This window comes from Oncorhynchus clarkii, chromosome 5 (genome assembly GCF_045791955.1).
Source record: "Oncorhynchus clarkii lewisi isolate Uvic-CL-2024 chromosome 5, UVic_Ocla_1.0, whole genome shotgun sequence".
Classification (NCBI taxonomy): domain Eukaryota; kingdom Metazoa; phylum Chordata; class Actinopteri; order Salmoniformes; family Salmonidae; genus Oncorhynchus; species Oncorhynchus clarkii.
In genome coordinates this window covers 87,232,820-87,251,365 of record NC_092151.1, presented here as the reverse complement: position 1 = coordinate 87,251,365, position 18,546 = coordinate 87,232,820, and the positions used below count along the sequence as shown (strand labels likewise).

General features: G+C 45.0%; 1 protein-coding gene across 2 annotated transcripts in view; it reads left to right on the top strand.

Moving 5' to 3' along the window:
- The window catches only part of LOC139409504 (influenza virus NS1A binding protein a), a 49,306-nt gene extending 36,451 nt beyond the window's left edge, over positions 1-12,855 (top strand). For both annotated transcript variants that reach the window (XM_071154758.1, XM_071154757.1), the window contains exons 7-14: positions 2,983-3,108; positions 5,685-5,795; positions 6,325-6,463; positions 7,179-7,403; positions 10,482-10,603; positions 10,697-10,955; positions 11,318-11,491; positions 11,671-12,855. In XM_071154758.1, coding sequence (XP_071010859.1) covers positions 2,983-3,108; positions 5,685-5,795; positions 6,325-6,463; positions 7,179-7,403; positions 10,482-10,603; positions 10,697-10,955; positions 11,318-11,491; positions 11,671-11,930 — 1,416 coding nt within the window. In that variant the 3' untranslated portion in view covers positions 11,931-12,855. The remainder of the gene's footprint in view (positions 1-2,982; positions 3,109-5,684; positions 5,796-6,324; positions 6,464-7,178; positions 7,404-10,481; positions 10,604-10,696; positions 10,956-11,317; positions 11,492-11,670) is intronic.
- Positions 12,856-18,546: the final 5,691 nt, after the last annotated feature.

Below are 18,546 nucleotides of genomic sequence, written 5' to 3'. Positions count from 1 at the left end.
GGCACCACGTTAATTATATGCAATGCAGGACAAGCTAGATAAACTAGTAATATCATCAACCATGTGTAGTTAACTAGTGATTATGTTAAGATTGATTTTTATAAGATAAGTTTAATGCTAGCTAGCACCTTACCTTGGCTCCTTGCTGCACTCACGTAACAGGTGGCCTGCCTCGCCGTCTCCTCGTGGAGTGCAATGTAATCAGCCATAATCTGCGTCCAAAAATGCAGATTTCCGATTGTTATGAAAACTTGAAATTGGCCCTAATTAATCGGCCATGCCGATTAATCGGTCGACCTCTAATCAAAACCATATTCTAATAAAAACCATACTACCGCCTACTCCGGATGTAAGGTGGTGGCATGAACTCAATATTAAGAGGTGAGAAATAAATGATATACTCACAGAAAGCTGTTAAACTATTTTTCCCTCAATCAGAATGCATCTCTCTTCTCAGAATGCATCTCTCCCACCTCAGTGCACACAGTGGGGAGAGGGAGTGAGAGTGGATCGCTCACACAGCAGCAGACAGGGAAACAGGGACAGGCAGATACTTTCATAGCAGGAATCATCATAATGCATAGGCTATTACTGTCGACCAAATAATGGTTTTAGAACAATCTACAGGAACGTTGTGTAGCAAAATTACCGACGTGCACAAAATGCTTTAGTAAGAGGAAGGTGATGTCGGCAGGGTGGGAAATGAACTTTTTGGTCCACCAGCCACTGTGGCAGGTAAATAATAAATACTAACATTTTAAAATCTACCAGCCACTCTGATATTTTACCACCAAAATGTTTTTTGAGACCATAAAAACAACAGATGAGCATGCTTTCTGTTTTTCTAAATTACTGTATGTATTACTAGTAAGAAGTAATGGGGTACATTTTTGTGACCTGCGTCTTTTAACCAATACATGTTCAAATAAATCATTTAAATCCAATAGTAAAAACAGATGGAGTTCTACAAATGAACATGAAGATTCAACAAAGTTCCTGCCCTGCCACAAAAGGCTGAATGATACAGCTCATTTATTCATATAGTTCAGAGCTCTGCACTGACATGTTTTACAAGGAGTACATGATGTGCTCCTAAGTAGAAATGTAGAGGCACAAATACATCGAGGAGAACAGAATATTTGAGTGTTTTAATTATAAGAAATAAACGTTTTTTTAGGAGTGATCCATGCTCAGTCAAGCACAATCATTAGTTGAGACAAATGTTCAGCGGCCGCTTTGAGGGACTGGCCGTTACCGTGGTAACTTGGGCACTCACTTGTCTGTGATGAAAAAAATCTGACTGATGTCTTCCCAGCAGCAGACCGTTGCGGCAAACTCAATCTAACATTGACAACAACCTAACGTTAGGTTGTGAACTAAACAATATAATTGGCCAAGAAACACAAGGCCAAGTCAGACTTTTTAGTAGCCTTTCTTAATAATTCCACTAACTTCTACATGTGGCCTTTGGATTTAAAAAAAAAACGGTTCCCAAATGCTCTGTGTGATCACCTGCCAACGTGGCTGGAGAAATAGACCTTCTTACCCACCAATGACAAAATCTACTCACATTTGACGGGTGGCGGGTGTTAATGTCCAACCCTCAATGTCGGTGTTGGTCATTTTCGGTTTTATCGTCCCTGCTCTATTGAGCAGCCCTGCTACAGTAGTTATACTGGTCTTTATCTTGTCTAGGAGTCATCAACTGATTGCTCCGTTGGAGGACAAACATGAATAAATAATCTTAGTGGAAATTGTTCATCCTCTGAATCTCACCCAATATGTACAATTATTTAATGTCTTGGTGGACATTTGTATCTAAATCATTAGCTCCCATTTTTGCTTTTACACAGAAACAGTATTTGATCCTGGCTCAAAATGCGTTAATTTAGATTATCTGTGATGAAGCATCGGTTAATGTGGGTTTAACGCAGCTTGTTACTCAGGGCTTTCAAATACAGTTAGTTGCATTATTGTTAGGGCTGGCACAATCACTGTGTAACCAGCGGTTATGGATGAAGACAGCCATGAAAATAAAATAACCGTAACAAGCAAGGTGTTGTAGTGTAAGGGTTGTCGTCGGTGGAAGAAGGATCGGACCAAAGCGCAGCGTGGTAAGTGTTCATGATGTAATATTTAATGAAACGAACTGAACACTGAAATACTTAACAATAAAGTGAACGAACGAAAACCGAAACAGTACCGTGTGGACCAAACACTCACACGGAAAACAAACACCCACCAACCAAAAGTGAAACCCAGGCTACCTAAGTATGATTCTCAATCAGGGACAACAATTGACAACAGGCCTGGAACCTCTAACCCTGCCAATTTGACTGGTAAACTCATGGGTACACTCGCAATGGCTGCCTGATATTGTGATGCAATAATTTCCATGGTAATGTAGAATGTTCATTCAAATGATGTTATTTTTGTAATGTCAGTTGAGTTGAATCACCAAATCACAGCACAGATTGATGGGTACACTTCTTGCTTTTACTTCCTGCTTTGCTCCTATGGGTACAATCGCAATGGGCGCCAGTCCACCCATTATGGCATCATTGACTTGAATGGGGATTTCCCGTTCTATCTATTCTATTTCTATGGCACACATGCGGCCAGGAGCGGAGGAGGATAGAAAATGTGCGTCTTAAAACAACAAAAACAGTTATTACGGTGACTGCTGTCATTTGTCTGGCCAATAACAGTCTTTGAAAATTCCATTGACTGTCACAACCCTAGATAGTGTATTACCTTCGGTGCTGCAGAATGTACTTTGGAATTCCCAGTTCCTGGTTTTGATTGGTCTCTAGTTTGAGGTGAAACACAACATTTTTTTGTAACAGCTAGACTATGATGGTTCAATAATGATTCAGTGTCTTGTGATTTGAGGTATGAACAAAGCACACCCTAGCCATGGTTGATCCTAGATGGCTTTTTCTAACCTATTTTTGACTGGTCTCCTCTTGTGTCTGTCTACAGTTAGAAGTAATGCTGGAAGACAGCCTGAGCCTGCCCAGCAACGGCAAGCTCTACAATAAGGTGCTCAACTGGGTCCAGCGCAGTTTGTGGGAGAACGGAGGTCAACTGGATAGACTGATGGAGGAGGTCAGTACTGTAGCAGGAGTTTAGCTTGCACTAATCCACCCCATAACCCTCCCCGCCTTCCCTCCCTCTCTCGTTTTCCTTTAGCAAGTCGTTAAAGGCATCCGCATGCTTCAGGTCGGCTGGCTCTGAGCACCGCTAGGCGAACCGAACGATTGTGCTCTCATACTCCCTTAAAAGACCTTCACTTGAAAAACGAGAAAAAAGTGTCAATAGTACTGTTTGTCCATTTTGAGACCCCATAGCCAGTATACACTCGAGGAGATCTTTGTCTCGCAATGTTGCACCTGACTGGGATGTTTGGTGTTTCTCAAGTGAAAGAATGTGCATGAGGATGGGTTATCTCTCGTTAAATGACAACAGACACTTTATTGAAGAATCCCTACTATTGACCAATCGCCAACAAGGGGACGTAGACTTCGGCTTCCGACTTCGACTAGCCTCGGGAGAGAGAGAGAGAAAAAATGGTGTGCCCGAACAGCCCAAGTCCAACACGAACAAAATGTCACAAAATGTTGTCCTAATATATGCACAACCTGTTTGGAACTGGGAAGCATGCGGACGACTTAAGGCACTGATCCAAACCCAACGTCATGGCACGCTGTGTTAGGACTGTTTGGTGCTTCTTTTTTCTCCTTTTCTTTCCTAATGTTTAGTTCTGCAGTACAGTGTACCTGGCCATACATCAAACTAGAGGTGAGCAGAGATAGACCTGTGTTGCTGTTCTGTTTTAGTGATCAGTTGGATCCACCTACAGTGTCTTGACTTTTGCTCTATTCTCTTTTGCATTGAAAGATGTGAGCAGGGCCCTCACTCTGTTCTGTCCCACTGATCCCCTTCTCTTTCTGAGCAGGTGTGTGCGTGTGTGTGTCAGCGAGCGCTCCAGTACTAACGAATGTTCCTCCCCGTTGATTTGTCTCTCCTCCAGGTTTATTAACAGCAGCAGGAGAGCAGACTGAAGAGCCAAGACTGAGCCGCCAGGGTAATGAGTCAGGGAGAAACAGAGAGAACAGAGGGAGGATAGGAGGAGCCCCCCTCTTTCTCTTTCTACAGCCAAAGCAACACTGCTCCCATCTGTCTACACACACACACACACACACACACAGGCCTACTTAGCTTACACATATTTACATTTTGTAAAGTATGCATACAACCTAATTTACTTACATTCCACTGACATCCAGTGGAGAGCACTCACAGAAACCCATACCCACTCACAGAAACCCATACCCACTCACAGAAACCCATACCCACTCACAGAAACCCATATCCACTCACAGAAACCCATATCCACTCACAGAAACCCATATCCACTCACAGAAACCCATATCCACTCACAGAAACCCATACCCACTCACAGAAACCCATACCCACTCACAGAAACCCATATCCACTCACAGAAACCCACACCCACTCACAGAAACCCACATCCACTCACAGAAACCCACATCCACTCACAGAAACCCATACACACTCACAGAATCCCACACCCACTCACAGAAACCCATATCCACTCACAGAAACCCATATCCACTCACAGAAACCCATATCCACTCACAGAAACCCATACACACTCACAGAATCCCACATCCACTCACAGAATCCCACACCCACTCACAGAAACCCATATCCACTCACTGAAACCCACAGAATCCCATACCCACTCACAGAATCCCATACCCACTCACAGAAACCCATATCCACTCACAGAAACCCATACCCACTCACAGAAACCCATATCCACTCACAGAAACCCATATCCACTCACTGAAACCCACAGAAACCCATACCCACTCACAGAAACTCATATCCACTGAAAATACCATCTGCATAGCACATAACCATGATTACACCCCCCCCCCCCCCCCCCATACTCGGTACTCCCTTCATAATTCACTATTCGATGAAGAGTTTAATATGAACCCATTTTTAGAACCAAGAGATGTCCTTTAAGTAGGCAAGGGCATTTTAACCATGGCCGTAAAGAAGCTTTTGGAATGGTTCTCTGCTCAAGCATATTCTATTCTATCTCAATGCCCACTGTCATTTTGTTTGGAAACGTCTCTAATTTCGTGTTTTATTTATGAACTATTTGTATGAAACAATAATGTATGTAAAAGCTTTGTCTATCACGTAATCATAACTCATGGATTTACATCAGAAGCTGCAGTGCCTTTTTCCATGCAATTATAATGACCAACTTCCTCAGCCAACTGTGAGCGGGTTTTCCAAGCGTTGAGGTCATGAGGACTGAAGACGTTTCCAGATGCTTCATCTTTACCAACTCCCCCCTCCTCCTTTTTTAGATGTTATGAAGGGAAGGGTCTGCACAGGAGCAGCACCTGCAGATGTTGTGTATGTCCCTGCATTCACTGTAACCACCTGCGTTCCTTCAACTGTGTGTCCATGTTGATAAAGAAGCCTGGGCTCCTACCGGTGACGACAGACCAACCGGAACCTTCCTCACCCAAACAAACCCTCCTCCCCCTCCCTCCTGTGTTGCCCGGGGTGCTGCTTTGCTGTGTGTTGCCATGGAGACAGCCTGCCACATGGGTGTTGTGTCGCTGTGTGTCTTGCAGGTGCAAACGCTGTACTATTCAGCCGACCACAAGCTGCTCGATGGCGCTCTCATCATTGAGGAACATGGGGTGTTTGGTGTTGGTGCAGAGGACCACATCCAGTTTGTGCAGGTACACAACCCGCCCCTATACTGGGCTAACTCTGTGCCACTTGGCCCAACCTGGCCTCTATCCACCTTATGTAGCCTGGCAACAAGGGCACAGCCGGTTAGTGTGTAAAACCTAGGAACACTACACCTGCTTGCGTAGCTCCGTTGCACACTAGACTGGTTCTCAGATCAATTGAGTCTAGTCTTTTGGAGATTGGGTTCTGATCGCAAAATGTTTTGTGTGTTTTGAGTATGTAGCTGCTTCTTCGTTGGTCAAGTCTACCCTGTGTCTGTGCCGTCTTTCAGCTTGTTTAGATGCTTTAAATGGGTTGCAGACTGGTTTGAACTGTTTCTGGGGGACTACTCGGCACTGCTAAAAGACTGTTTGGGTGTAGTTCTAGGCCGGTTCAAAGCCAGGATTAGTCCATTTCAGGCCCGATTGTAGAGCGTGTGCTCTGCGGCCAACTGGTGTTGTAGCCGGTAGGAGATGTTGTGAATCTTCCCTCTGGCTGGGTTTCTGTACTGTAGCTGCGTTGGTTGTGCTGTTGCAGAAAAAGCCCCTTCGTGAGAACAGCAACACCCAGAGACAGCTGAGCTCCAGCTCCTCCGGCAGCACCTCGCCCCCCGGATCCTCCTCCAACACACCCTGCAGGAGAGAGTGGAAGTATATTGCCTCCGAGAAGACCACCAGTAAGTGTATCTGTGTGTGTGTGTGTGTGTCGGATGTTTGAAGACTTAACGGAGGAGTGGGTGTGTGTGTGTGTGTCGGATGTTTGAAGACTTAACGGAGGAGTGTGTGTATGTGTGTGTGTGTCGGATGTTTGAAGACTTAACGGAGGAGTGTGTGTGTGTGTGTGTGTCGGATGTTTGAAGACTTAACAGAGGAGTGGGTGTGTTAACTCAAAATGACAACAACTAGATTCCAGTTTAACAGAGTTTCCTTCAGCGTATTTCCACAGTACATAGTCGCCATCATGCTCAGGTCAGGTCCATCTCCAGTGAGACTACGGTGCAGGTGTACTAATATCAGAGTGATAGCACCTTAATAACAGAAATATAAGGATACTTAAAACATTAACTTAGCAGGTGTATAACATAATGTGTATGAATAGCATAATATCTTTTAAGATAAGAACTTTGTTTTTTAATTTAGTTATTACCATCACCTCCACTCATGGCACTCTCCCCCCCCTCTCTCTCTTTCCCCTTCCTCTCTCTCTCTCCCCCTCCTCTCTCTCCCATCTCCCTCCCTCTCTCTCTCACCCTTCTTTCTCTCCCCCTCCTCTCTCTCCCATCTCCCTCCCTCTCTCTCTCACCCTTCTTTCTCTCCCCCTCTTCTCGCTCTCTCTCCCCCTCTTCTATCTCTCTCCCCCTCCCCTCTCTCTCCCCTCCTCTCTCTCCACAGACAACACTTACCTGTGTCTGGCCGTGCTGGATGGAGTGTTGTGTGTGATCTTCCTGCATGGCCGTAGCTCTCCCCAGAGCTCTCCCTCTGCCACACCCTGTCTGATGAAGAGCCTCAGCTTCGAGGCCCAGCCTGAGGAGCTGGAGGAACACCCGCTGACCACCATGCACTATGCCCGCTCTGGCCTGGGCACTGCCACCCTGCACGGCAGGCTCATCGCTGCAGGTACGGAGATTTTAACCATTGTCAATTGAACCTTTTATTTATACAGGTTATTCTCATTAAGATACAATCTCTTCACAGCAAGATAGAGCTATTAGTTAACCAGCCACTGAGCCTCTATCTGGAGACTGGTACTGACCGGTCCCCAGTCTCGGATCTTTCAAATCAGCCCTGTCCTGTCACACAACTAATGTCACCATGTCATCTACAGTGCATTCGGAAAGTATTCAGACCCCTTGACTTTTCCACATTTTGTTATGTTGCAGCCTTATTCTAAAATTGTTTAAATTGTTTTTTTCCCTCATCAATCAACACACAATATCCCATGATGACGAAGCAAAAACAGATTTTTTAGAAATGTTTGCTATAATAATATGTTTTTATGAAGAAAAAAAATATATACAAAAAACGGATATAACATTTACATAAGTATTCAGACCCTTTACTCAGTACATTGTTGAAGCATCTTTTGCAGCAATTACAGGCTCAAGTCTTCTTGGGTATGATGCTACAAGCTTGGCACACCTGTATTTGGGGACTCCCATTCTTCACTGCAGATCCTCTCAAGCTCTGTCAGGTTGGATGGGCAGCACAGGTATTTTCCGGTCTCTCCAGAGATGTTAGATCGGGTTCAAGTCCAGGCTCTGGCAGGGCCACTCAAGGATATTCAGAGACTTGTTCCGAAGTCACTCCTGCGTTGTCTTGGATGTGTGCTTAGGGTCGTTGTCCTTTTGGAAGGTGAACTTTTGCCCCAGTCTGAGGTCCTGAGCGCTCTGGAGCAGGTTTTCATCAAGGATCTCCCTGTACTTTGCTCCATTCATCTTTCCCTCAATCCTGACTAGTCTCCCAGTCCCTGCTGCTGAAAAACATTCCCACGGCATGATGCTGCCACCACAATGCTTCATCGTAGCAATGGTGCCAGGTTTCCTCCAGACGTGACGCTTGGCATTCAGGCCAAAGAGTTCAATCTTGGTTTCATCAGACCAGATAATCTTGTTTCTCATCGTCTGAGTACTTTAGGTGCCTTTTGGCAAACTCCAAGCGGGCTATCATGTGCCTTTTACTGAGGAGTGGCTTCCGTCTGGCCACTCTACCATAAAGGTCTGATTGGTGGAGTGCTGCACAGATGGTTGTCCTTCTCCACAGAGGAACTCTGGAGCTCTGTCAGAGTGACCATCGGGTTCTTGGTCACCTCCCTGACCAATGCCCTTCTTCCCCGATTTCTCAGTTTGGCCGGGCGGCCAGTTCTAGGAAGAGTCTTTGTGGTTCCAAACTTATTCCATTTAAGAATGATGGAGGCCACTGTGTTCTTGGGGATGCTGCTGAATTTTTGGGGTACCCTTCCCTAGATCTGCGCCTCGACACAATCCTGTCTCGGAGCTCTACGGGCAATTCCTTCAACCTCATGGCTTGGTTTTTGCTCTGACAACGGTGGGACCTTTATATACACAGCGGTGTGCCTTTCCAAATCATGTTTAATCAGTTTAATTTACCACAGGTGGACTCCAGTCAAGTTGTATACACATATGTTTGCTCTGTAGGCTCATATAAAGGCTTCTGTAGGCCCAGACTGACCTGGTGTCTTCTGTTTGAGCTGTATGCTCATATTAAGGGTTCTGTAGGCCCAGGCTGACCCGGTGTCCTCTGTTTGAGCTGTATGCTCATATTAAGGGTTCTGTAGGCCCAGACTGACCTGGTGTCCTCTGTGTGAGCTGTATGCTCATATTAAGGGTTCTGTAGGCCCAGGCTGACCTGGTGTCCTCTGTTTGAGCTGTATGCTCATATTAAGGGTTCTGTAGGCCCAGACTGACCTGGTGTCCTCTGTGTGAGCTGTATGCTCATATTAAGGGTTCTGTAGGCCCAGACTGACCTGGTGTCCTCTGTGTGAGCTGTATGCTCATATTAAGGCTTCTGTAGGCCCAGACTGACCTGGTGTCCTCTGTTTGAGCTGTATGCTCATATTAAGGGTTCTGTAGGCCCAGACTGACCTGGTGTCCTCTGTGTGAGCTGTATGCTCATATAAAGGCTTCTGTAGGCCCAGACTGACCTGGTGTCCTCTGTGTGAGCTGTATGCTCATATTAAGGGTTCTGTAGGCCCAGACTGACCTGGTGTCCTCTGTTTGAGCTGTATGCTCATATTAAGGGTTCTGTAGGCCCAGACTGACCTGGTGTCCTCTGTGTGAGCTGTATGCTCATATTAAGGGTTCTGTAGGCCCAGACTGACCTGGTGTCCTCTGTGTGAGCTGTATGCTCATATTAAGGGTTCTGTAGGCCCAGACTGACCTGGTGTCCTCTGTGTGAGCTGTATGCTCATATTAAGGGTTCTGTAGGCCCAGACTGACCTGGTGTCCTCTGTTTGAGCTGTATGCTCATATTAAGGGTTCTGTAGGCCCAGACTGACCTGGTGTCCTCTGTGTTAGCTGTATGCTCATATAAAGGCTTCTGTAGGCCCAGACTGACCTGGTGTCCTCTGTGTGAGCTGTATGCTCATATTAAGGGTTCTGTAGGCCCAGACTGACCTGGTGTCCTCTGTGTGAGCTGTATGCTCATATTAAGGGTTCTGTAGGCCCAGACTGACCTGGTGTCCTCTGTTTGAGCTGTATGCTCATATTAAGGGTTCTGTAGGCCCAGACTGACCTGGTGTCCTCTGTGTGAGCTGTATGCTCATATTAAGGGTTCTGTAGGCCCAGACTGACCTGGTGTCCTCTGTTTGAGCTGTATGTTCATATTAAGGGTTCTGTAGGCCCAGACTGACCTGGTGTCCTCTGTGTGAGCTGTATGCTCATATTAAGGGTTCTGTAGGCCCAGACTGACCTGGTGTCCTCTGTTTGAGCTGTATGCTCATATTAAGGGTTCTGTAGGCCCAGACTGACCTGGTGTCCTCTGTGTTAGCTGTATGCTCATATAAAGGCTTCTGTAGGCCCAGACTGACCTGGTGTCCTCTGTGTGAGCTGTATGCTCATATAAAGGCTTCTGTAGGCCCAGACTGACCTGGTGTCTTCTGTGTGAGCTGTATGCTCATATTAAGGGTTCTGTAGGCCCAGGCTGACCTGGTGTCCTCTGTGTATTTTCCGTCTCCAGGAGGGTATAACCGAGAGGAGTGCCTGAGGACGGTGGAGTGTTACGACCCCAAAGACGACCGCTGGACCTTCACCGCTCCCATGCGGACTCCCAGGGCTCGCTTCCAGATGGCAGTGCTTATGGTACGACCCTGACCGTTGACCCCTAATTTCACAGGACTGACAGGTGCTTGTCTGACTTAAACCTGACCCTCTGTCTCCTCTCATCTCTCATAGGGTCAGCTGTACGTGATGGGCGGCTCCAACGGCCACTCGGACGAGCTGAGCTGTGGGGAGACTTACGATCCGCACACTGACACGTGGGCTCAGGTGCCAGAGCTCCGAACCAACCGCTGCAACGCAGGTGTCTGCTCATTGAACAACAAGCTGTTTGTGGTGGGAGGGTCGGACCCCTGTGGGCAGAAAGGCCTGAAGAACTGTGACGCTTTTGACCCTGTGACCAAGACCTGGAACAACTGTGCTCCCCTCAACATCAGTAAGCACCTATACCACACATATACTACGGAGCTATAGGAGGACGGGCTCATTGTAATGGCTGGAATGGAATACATGGAACGGTGTGAAACACATGGAAAGCACGTTTTACTCCGGTCCGTATTCTCCATTCCGGCCATTACAATGAACCCGTCCTCTTACAGCTCCTCCCACCAGCCTCCTCTGCTTTACACAGACTGTACCTATATCTCTCATAGTGTACACAGAGGAAAAGGTTCCAGGTAACGGACTTCTTTGTCTTGTCACCAGGATGGAAGCCTTTACTAATGGTGCTTGTCATTTATTGCGTGTACTGTGTCAGTGAAGAACTGGAACAGTTTGGCGTTAACTCTGTTCACCTAGGGAGGCACCAGGCTGCGGTGTGTGAGCTAGATGGCTTCATGTACGTGATTGGAGGTGCTGAGTCGTGGAACTGCCTGAACACAGTGGAGCGTTACAACCCCGAGAACAACACCTGGACCCTGATCTCCCCCATGAACGTGGCCCGCAGGGGGGCTGGGGTGGCCGTCTACGCTGGTAAGACACTTCATTCTGGTTCTATGGTCTGCTCTAAACTGGGGATTACCGTGTATAGGGTCATGGGTTCACTGGGGTGGGGATACAGTACAATTTGGCAGAAATTTCCAAATCATTGCTCAGATTTGTGCTGACCCTTCTCTCTCCTTGTCGCTATCTCCTTCTCTTCCCGTCTCTAGGGAAGCTTTTCGTGGTTGGTGGGTTTGATGGCTCCCATGCCCTGCGCTGTGTTGAGGTGTACGACCCAGCCTGCAATGAGTGGAGGATGCTCGGTAGCATGACCGTGGCACGCAGCAATGCGGGTGTAGCCGTGCTGGGTGATTTCATCTGTGCCATGGGCGGCTTCGACGGAAACAACTTCCTGAACACGCTGGAGGTTTACGACCCCGAGACGGATGAGTGGAGCGACTGCGCCGATGCCCTCTCCTCCTCCGCCTGAGGGTTAAGGGTCAGAGGTCAATGGGGGGGGGGGGGTACCTTTCCCAAACTAACAGGCTTAGTGACATAATCGTGTTTCGTGATGTTCCGTAGGTGAGTGGGAGGAAGGGGACAGGGGAACCATTTTGGCAGGGGGTCTTCAGTGAAGACTGGAGTATTTTGGGGGGGGGGGGGTTGCCGAAAGCAACATTAAGCCTTTGCATACAATATTTTTCGTGCTGTATATATTTTCCTTTTCGTCTTAAGAATGCCAACATTTAATACACTTTTAGTGCAATTTAGTTTGTAGTTTCTTTTGAAAGGTTGTATTGTTTTCTGAGAAGAAGCTACTGTTGTGATCATCTCAACACTACCTTGGACCTACTGGTCAGGATGGGTGATGGTACTGGAAAACTTTGGGTTGACTTGATTTAGAAGGTGATTCTGAACAGTTGTGTCCATTTTAAACTGTCATTTTAACTCCCACACACATTTAAAGATATGCAGTTTGAAGCCTTATTCAGAGAAAGAGGGTCACTCCCATCATGGCTTTGTCATTTAAACTAAAGCTGGATTTTGCTTTTCCAATCTTTAATGGTGGCCTTTTTTACATATTTTTATACACTGCTGATTTACCAATAGAAGAAGTAGCTGCCGCACATGACAACTGAGTCATCAAATGAAACCAGTGTCAGTTTAGTAACAACGCGAACACACACACACACACAACCAACCATGCTTCTGTGCTTGTTCTAACCATGTATTTTGTTACTGCGTTTTGACTAATTCACTATTTGTAGAGATGCTGTTTTCTTTATTTCCTGTGTGGTGTTTTAAAAGGGGTTCAGACATTTGGCTTTTGGCCTTTTCTGTTTTGAGTTTAGAAGGTCCTGTATCACATTTGTAACACGCTGATATTCCTTAACTAATAAACCATTTCAACCTGACGGCGCGTGCTCTTGTACTTTTCTTTTTCCAATGAATACAGTACTAGAGCTGACTCAGGTTTGACTGGGGTGCGTTCAGCATGACGGAAAGGTGTGCAACGCTGAATTCAACGGAAACGGTACTGAACGACCAGTTGGGGGGAAAATGATTTATGGTGGCCTAGAGAGCAATTACCGTATGGTGTGTTGCACGAGTTTTGTGATTTCAAATAGTCGCACCCATATTGTTCAGGCCACACCCACCAAACGGGATCAAACGTACCTCAAAGGCTGTTGCAGAATGGTGTGCACCGTTTTAGGGGAATGTGCCGTTCCGTACAAACCGTCACACAACGTAGCAAACATTGAAGCAAAACGGAACACACACCTTGTTTGTTAGAGCTGTGACTGTCAAACATTCTGTCTTTTAGGCAGTGTAGCGATGGGTCACATACACCACCCTGTTCTAATGAAAGAACCACCTGATTATACTTCTACTCTATAAACTTTTCATCAATTGTGCGTTGCAAGTCACTACTTAATCCCCCAGGACACAATTACACAAACAAATATATATTGGCATTCAGACAAATTGCAAAATGTGTTGACAAAAAAAATCTAAGTTTAGTTGACTTCCACTCAATGTCAAAATGTATTAAATCAAGTAAGCAAAAAAACTGTTTTACTCAACTTGGAAATTCATAAACCTGTAGTCAAATTTACGGAAGCAACAAGTTGTGTTGATTAGAAATGAAGTTCAACAACAACTTGTCTTGTCTATACTTACAGTGTGTAACTAAGTTGAATCAATAAAGATTGTGTATAATCAAATTAGAAATTCACAACCCAAAAAATCTAATCAATTGGAAACAACATAACTGCTGTTCAGATGACTTCAACTTAGTTTTGTGGGGTGGAGCTATTAGAATAATAGGATTGTGTCGAGGCACAGATCTTGGGAAGGGTACCAAAACATTTCTGCAGCATTGAAGGTCACCATGCTTTGCAACTGTGCATTTTTAACATGTACATTTTGGTCATTTAGGAGACCCTTTTATCCAGAGAGACTTCAGTTATTGCATTCAACAAAGGTAGATAAACATCCACATTTAACAAGTAAAAAGGTAATGTAACCGTTTCTGAAAATGTCATTGTAGATGTTGGATGGGTTGACATTACTTGACGTTAGTATATTGCCAGTTTTGAAACTGGTGGAAAAGCTCACATGTTCAAGAGACTAAATTGAGTGCTTTCAGAAAGTATTCATACCCCTTGACATTTCCACATTATGTTGTGTTACAGCCTGAATTCAAATGAATGACATACTGTTTTCTCACCCATCTACACGCAATACCCTATTATAACAAAGTGAAAACATGTTTTTAGATTTATTTGTAAATTTATAGTAATTGAAATACAGAAATATCTCATTTACAGTCCCTTCGGAAAGTATTCAGACTCCTTGACTTTTTCCACCTTTCGTTACGTTACAGCCTTATTCTAAAATAGATTAAATATTTGTTTTTTTCTTCAGATATCTACACACAATACCCCATAATGACATCACAATACCCCATAATGACATCACAATACCCCATAATGACATCACAATACCCCATAATGACATCACAATACCCCATAATGACAAAGCCAAAACTTTTTTTGAATTTATATGAATGTATTAAAAACAGAAATACCTTATTTACATAAGTATTCAGACCCTTTGCTATGAGACTTGCAATTGAGCTCCGGTGCATCCTGTTTCCATTGATCATCCTTGAGATGTTTCTACACCTTGGAGTCCACCTGTGGTAAATTCAATTGATTGGACATGATTTGGAAAGGCACACACCTGTCTTTATAAGGTACCACAGTTGACAGTGCATGCCAGAGCAAAAACCAAGCCATGAGGTCGAAGGAATTGTCCGTAGAGCTCCAAGACAGGATTGTGTTGAGGCACAGATCTTGGGAAGGGTACCAAAACATTTCTTCAGCATTGAAGGTCCCCAAGAACACAGTGGCCTCCATCATTCTTAAATAAAACAAGTTTGGAACCACCAAGACTTCCTAGAGCTGGCGCCTGGGCAATCGGGGGAGAAGGGCCTTGTTCAGGGAGATGGGAGAAACTTACAGAAGGACAACCATCTCTGCAGCACTCCACCATGGCAGAGAGGGGAGGCAGAAATATTTTGGTACCCTTCCCCAGATCTGTGCCTCGACACAATCCTGTCTCGGAGCTCTACGGACAATTCCTTCGACCTCATGGCTTAGTTTTTGCTCTGACATGCATTGTCAACTGTGGGACCTTATATAGACAGGTGTGGGCCTTTCCAAATCATGTCCAATCAATTGAATTTACCACAGGTGTACTCCAATCAAGTTGTAGAAACATCAAGGATGATCAATGGAAACAGGCTGCACCTGAGCTCAATTTCGAGACTCATAGCAAAGGGTCTGAATACTTATGTACATAATGTATTTCTGTTTTTAATACTTTTGCAAAAATGTCTAAAAACCTGTTTTCACTCTGTCATTATGGGATATTGTGTGTAGATTGGGATTTTTTAAGATTTAATACATTTTAGAATAAGGCTGTAATGTAACAAAATGTGGAAAAAGTCAAGGGGTCTGAATACTTTCTGAAGGCACTGTATGTAAAGTAGATATTTCTGTATTTCTAAAAACACATTTCACTGTCATTATGGGGTATTGTGTGTAGATGGGTGAGAGAAAAACATCGATTGAATCCATTTTGAATTCAGGCCGTATCACAACAAATGTGGAATAAATCGAGGGGTCTGAATACTTTCTGAAGGCACTCTACTTAACCTGAAAGTAAGTTAGATTCATAGAAAATATAACACATTCTGTGTTAGTATAACTCTACATTTAAAGTTGATATAACTAAAGTTGAAATTGATTCAACTATGAATAATAGTAGGTTATACTGACAAATGGTGAAGTTGACTTAACTACCTTTTATTAGTCAATGTACATTTGATGTAAGTTAGAAAGGCTTGAATTTTAAAGTTGATAGAGCTTGAATAAGCCCATGTAACTTTATGACTAGAAATAATCAATTGAAACAAATCATTTTTAACAGTATACTATTACCAAATATAGCATTTCTCTCGCTCTCTCGCCCCTCCTCTTTCTCCCACCATCTCTTCTCTCTGCACGAGCAGGAACTTCTGGCAGGTGACTAGCAGCATGGTCTCTCTGCACAAGTCTAAGCTTCTCTACCACTTAGTTTCCACTGGGACATGAATATCTACCTACCTACTTCACTAAGAGGGCTTTTTCTGTTCCCATTACAGTCTAATTTGGGAGAGATTAGACTAAGTTTATTGTACCTGCAGAAGGAGGGAGAGAAGCATAGGGAGTCTGGTCACATGATCTCTAAAGGGTTGGTGGGTGAACCAAGCACCTGAGTTGCACTTGTGCTCCTTGAATGACCCTGTCCTTAGACATTAGGAGAATCTCAATTGCATACTCCTCGCGTCCTCTCGCGTCCTCCTCCTTCTCAAAACCCATTGGAGGAGAAGGTCAGAGGGGAGGGACCTCTGGCTTTCTCATCCAATGGGTTTTGAGGAGGCGAGGAGAGGAGGCGAGTAGTATGCAATTGCGATTCTTCCATTGGGTACCTAACACCTGTCCGTCAAAGACCACTAATTCCTTCCTTCTCCACTGCACGTTCTGTTCATTCACTAACCCCTCCTCCCCCCTCTGTAGGTAATTCACAAAATGGCCTCTTGTAATCTCAACAGTCAGGCAATAAACCTGCCAATCACGTCACAACCTGGCTGGGGGAAGTAAGCCAATCACGTCACAACCTGGCTGGGGGAAGTAGGCAACTGAGTGAGCCAGAAGGGTTGGGGTCGAGGGCAGCACTTCCTGCTGAACTGAGAGGTCATGGCCTTTGGCCAGGCCATGTGAAACAATGACCTACCCATAGGAATAGAATTCTAATTCTATGGACCTACCTAAGTGACAATTAATTTGACTATTCCCCCCATCACATCTTTATTGGGGGAACCAGAGAATAGAAGGCATTCAACAGTGTCAGGGTACCGGTACTTATTTGTGTCTGTCTATATTATTTTTTTGTCCCCTGCACCAGGAAAATGGCTGGATGCCTAGGCTACAGCAGACACTACTTTTTAACTAGAAAACACTGCATGATGATAAACCTGTTGTTTTTCTTTACCTGTTGATGTGAACAGAGAAGGCTGTATTGAACTGATCCCAAGGTGTGGTGCCCTTCCTTTCCTGAGAGTTATGAGACGGAGAAAGGGAAGTATTCATCCTCTGGGGTGTGCATCTTTGTGAAGGCGAAAAAAACGAAACATAGTTTGCGACAAATAATACCATTGTAATTGAGTAGAGTGAAACCCTTTTCACAGTGAATCAGATACTGTCAGACATACTGTCAGAGACAGAGGAGAGACATAGGAGAGATAGGCTACGCACCCATAGGGATAATATGGGCTTTAAACCAGGTTTTAATTTGTTCGGCCATGTTCGGCTATGCACTTTAAAAGAAAGTTTGCGGAGGCTGCATTCACGGTAAACACTGCATATGTAGGCTCAATTGGAAATGACCTTTAAATGTCAAGCACGGTATAGCGCGCAGATCGGAATGAATCGAGGCCTTAACTAGGGTTAGGGTCACACATGATTTATCATATCAAAGGTTTGTAATAAAACAGCCTTAAATAAGGTTCACTAACTGTGAGATTAGACCAATCCTCAACGTTGGACCTATCATCTAATCTACAGGATGTCAAGTAATCTGTGGTTTCTGAGGCACGGGGAGAATCTCGTGTCCTCTCCTCACCTGCTCTTGTAAAAGGTCAAAGGTCATTGAGGAACGTACGGTTAATCCCATTTACAGGGGGTGGAATCCCCAAATAAATGTGTGAAATTATAAAAACTAATTTAGCGATACGTTTTATAGACAGGCCTATATGGATACGTAGAGTACCCATTTTCCTCCCCAATTTCCTGGTTTCCAATTGGTAGTTACAGTCTTGTCTCATTGCTGCAACTCCTGTATGGACTCGGGAGAGGCGAAGGTCGAGAGCCAAGAGTCCTCCGAAACACGACCCAACCAAGCCGCACTGCTTCTTGACACAATGCCCGCTTAACCTGGTAGCCAGCCACACCAGTGTGACGGAGGAAACACCGTACACCTGGCAACCGTGTCAGCGTGCATGCAACCCGGCCAGCCACAGTAGTCGCTAGAGCCCGTAGGAGCCTTAGACCACCGCGCCACCTGGGAGGCACAGAGTGTTTTTAAATGGTTACATGCTTTTCTCCTCGAAGAAAAACAACAGCTGATTGAAAAGGGGGTGTGGCGAATTTTAAAAACACTTCCCCGCTAGCTGCCGAGGGGAGCTTAAGACGTTTTCCGAATAACAAATTGACACGCTCTTCAACCACTTATCGGTTGAGAATCTCCCAAGAAGTTCAGTGCAGCACTGCAGTTTCACTTTGACCCAAACAAACACCCCCCCTGTATGACATGTAGGAGCTCTGCTTCACACTGCAGTTTCACTTTGACCCCCTCCAAACAAACACCCCCCTGTATGACATGTAGGCGCTCTGCTTCACACTGCAGTTTCACTTTGACACAAACAAACACCCCCCCTGTATGACATGTAGGCGCTCTGCTTCACACTGCAGAGTGTAATCTCAGCCATCACAACTGAT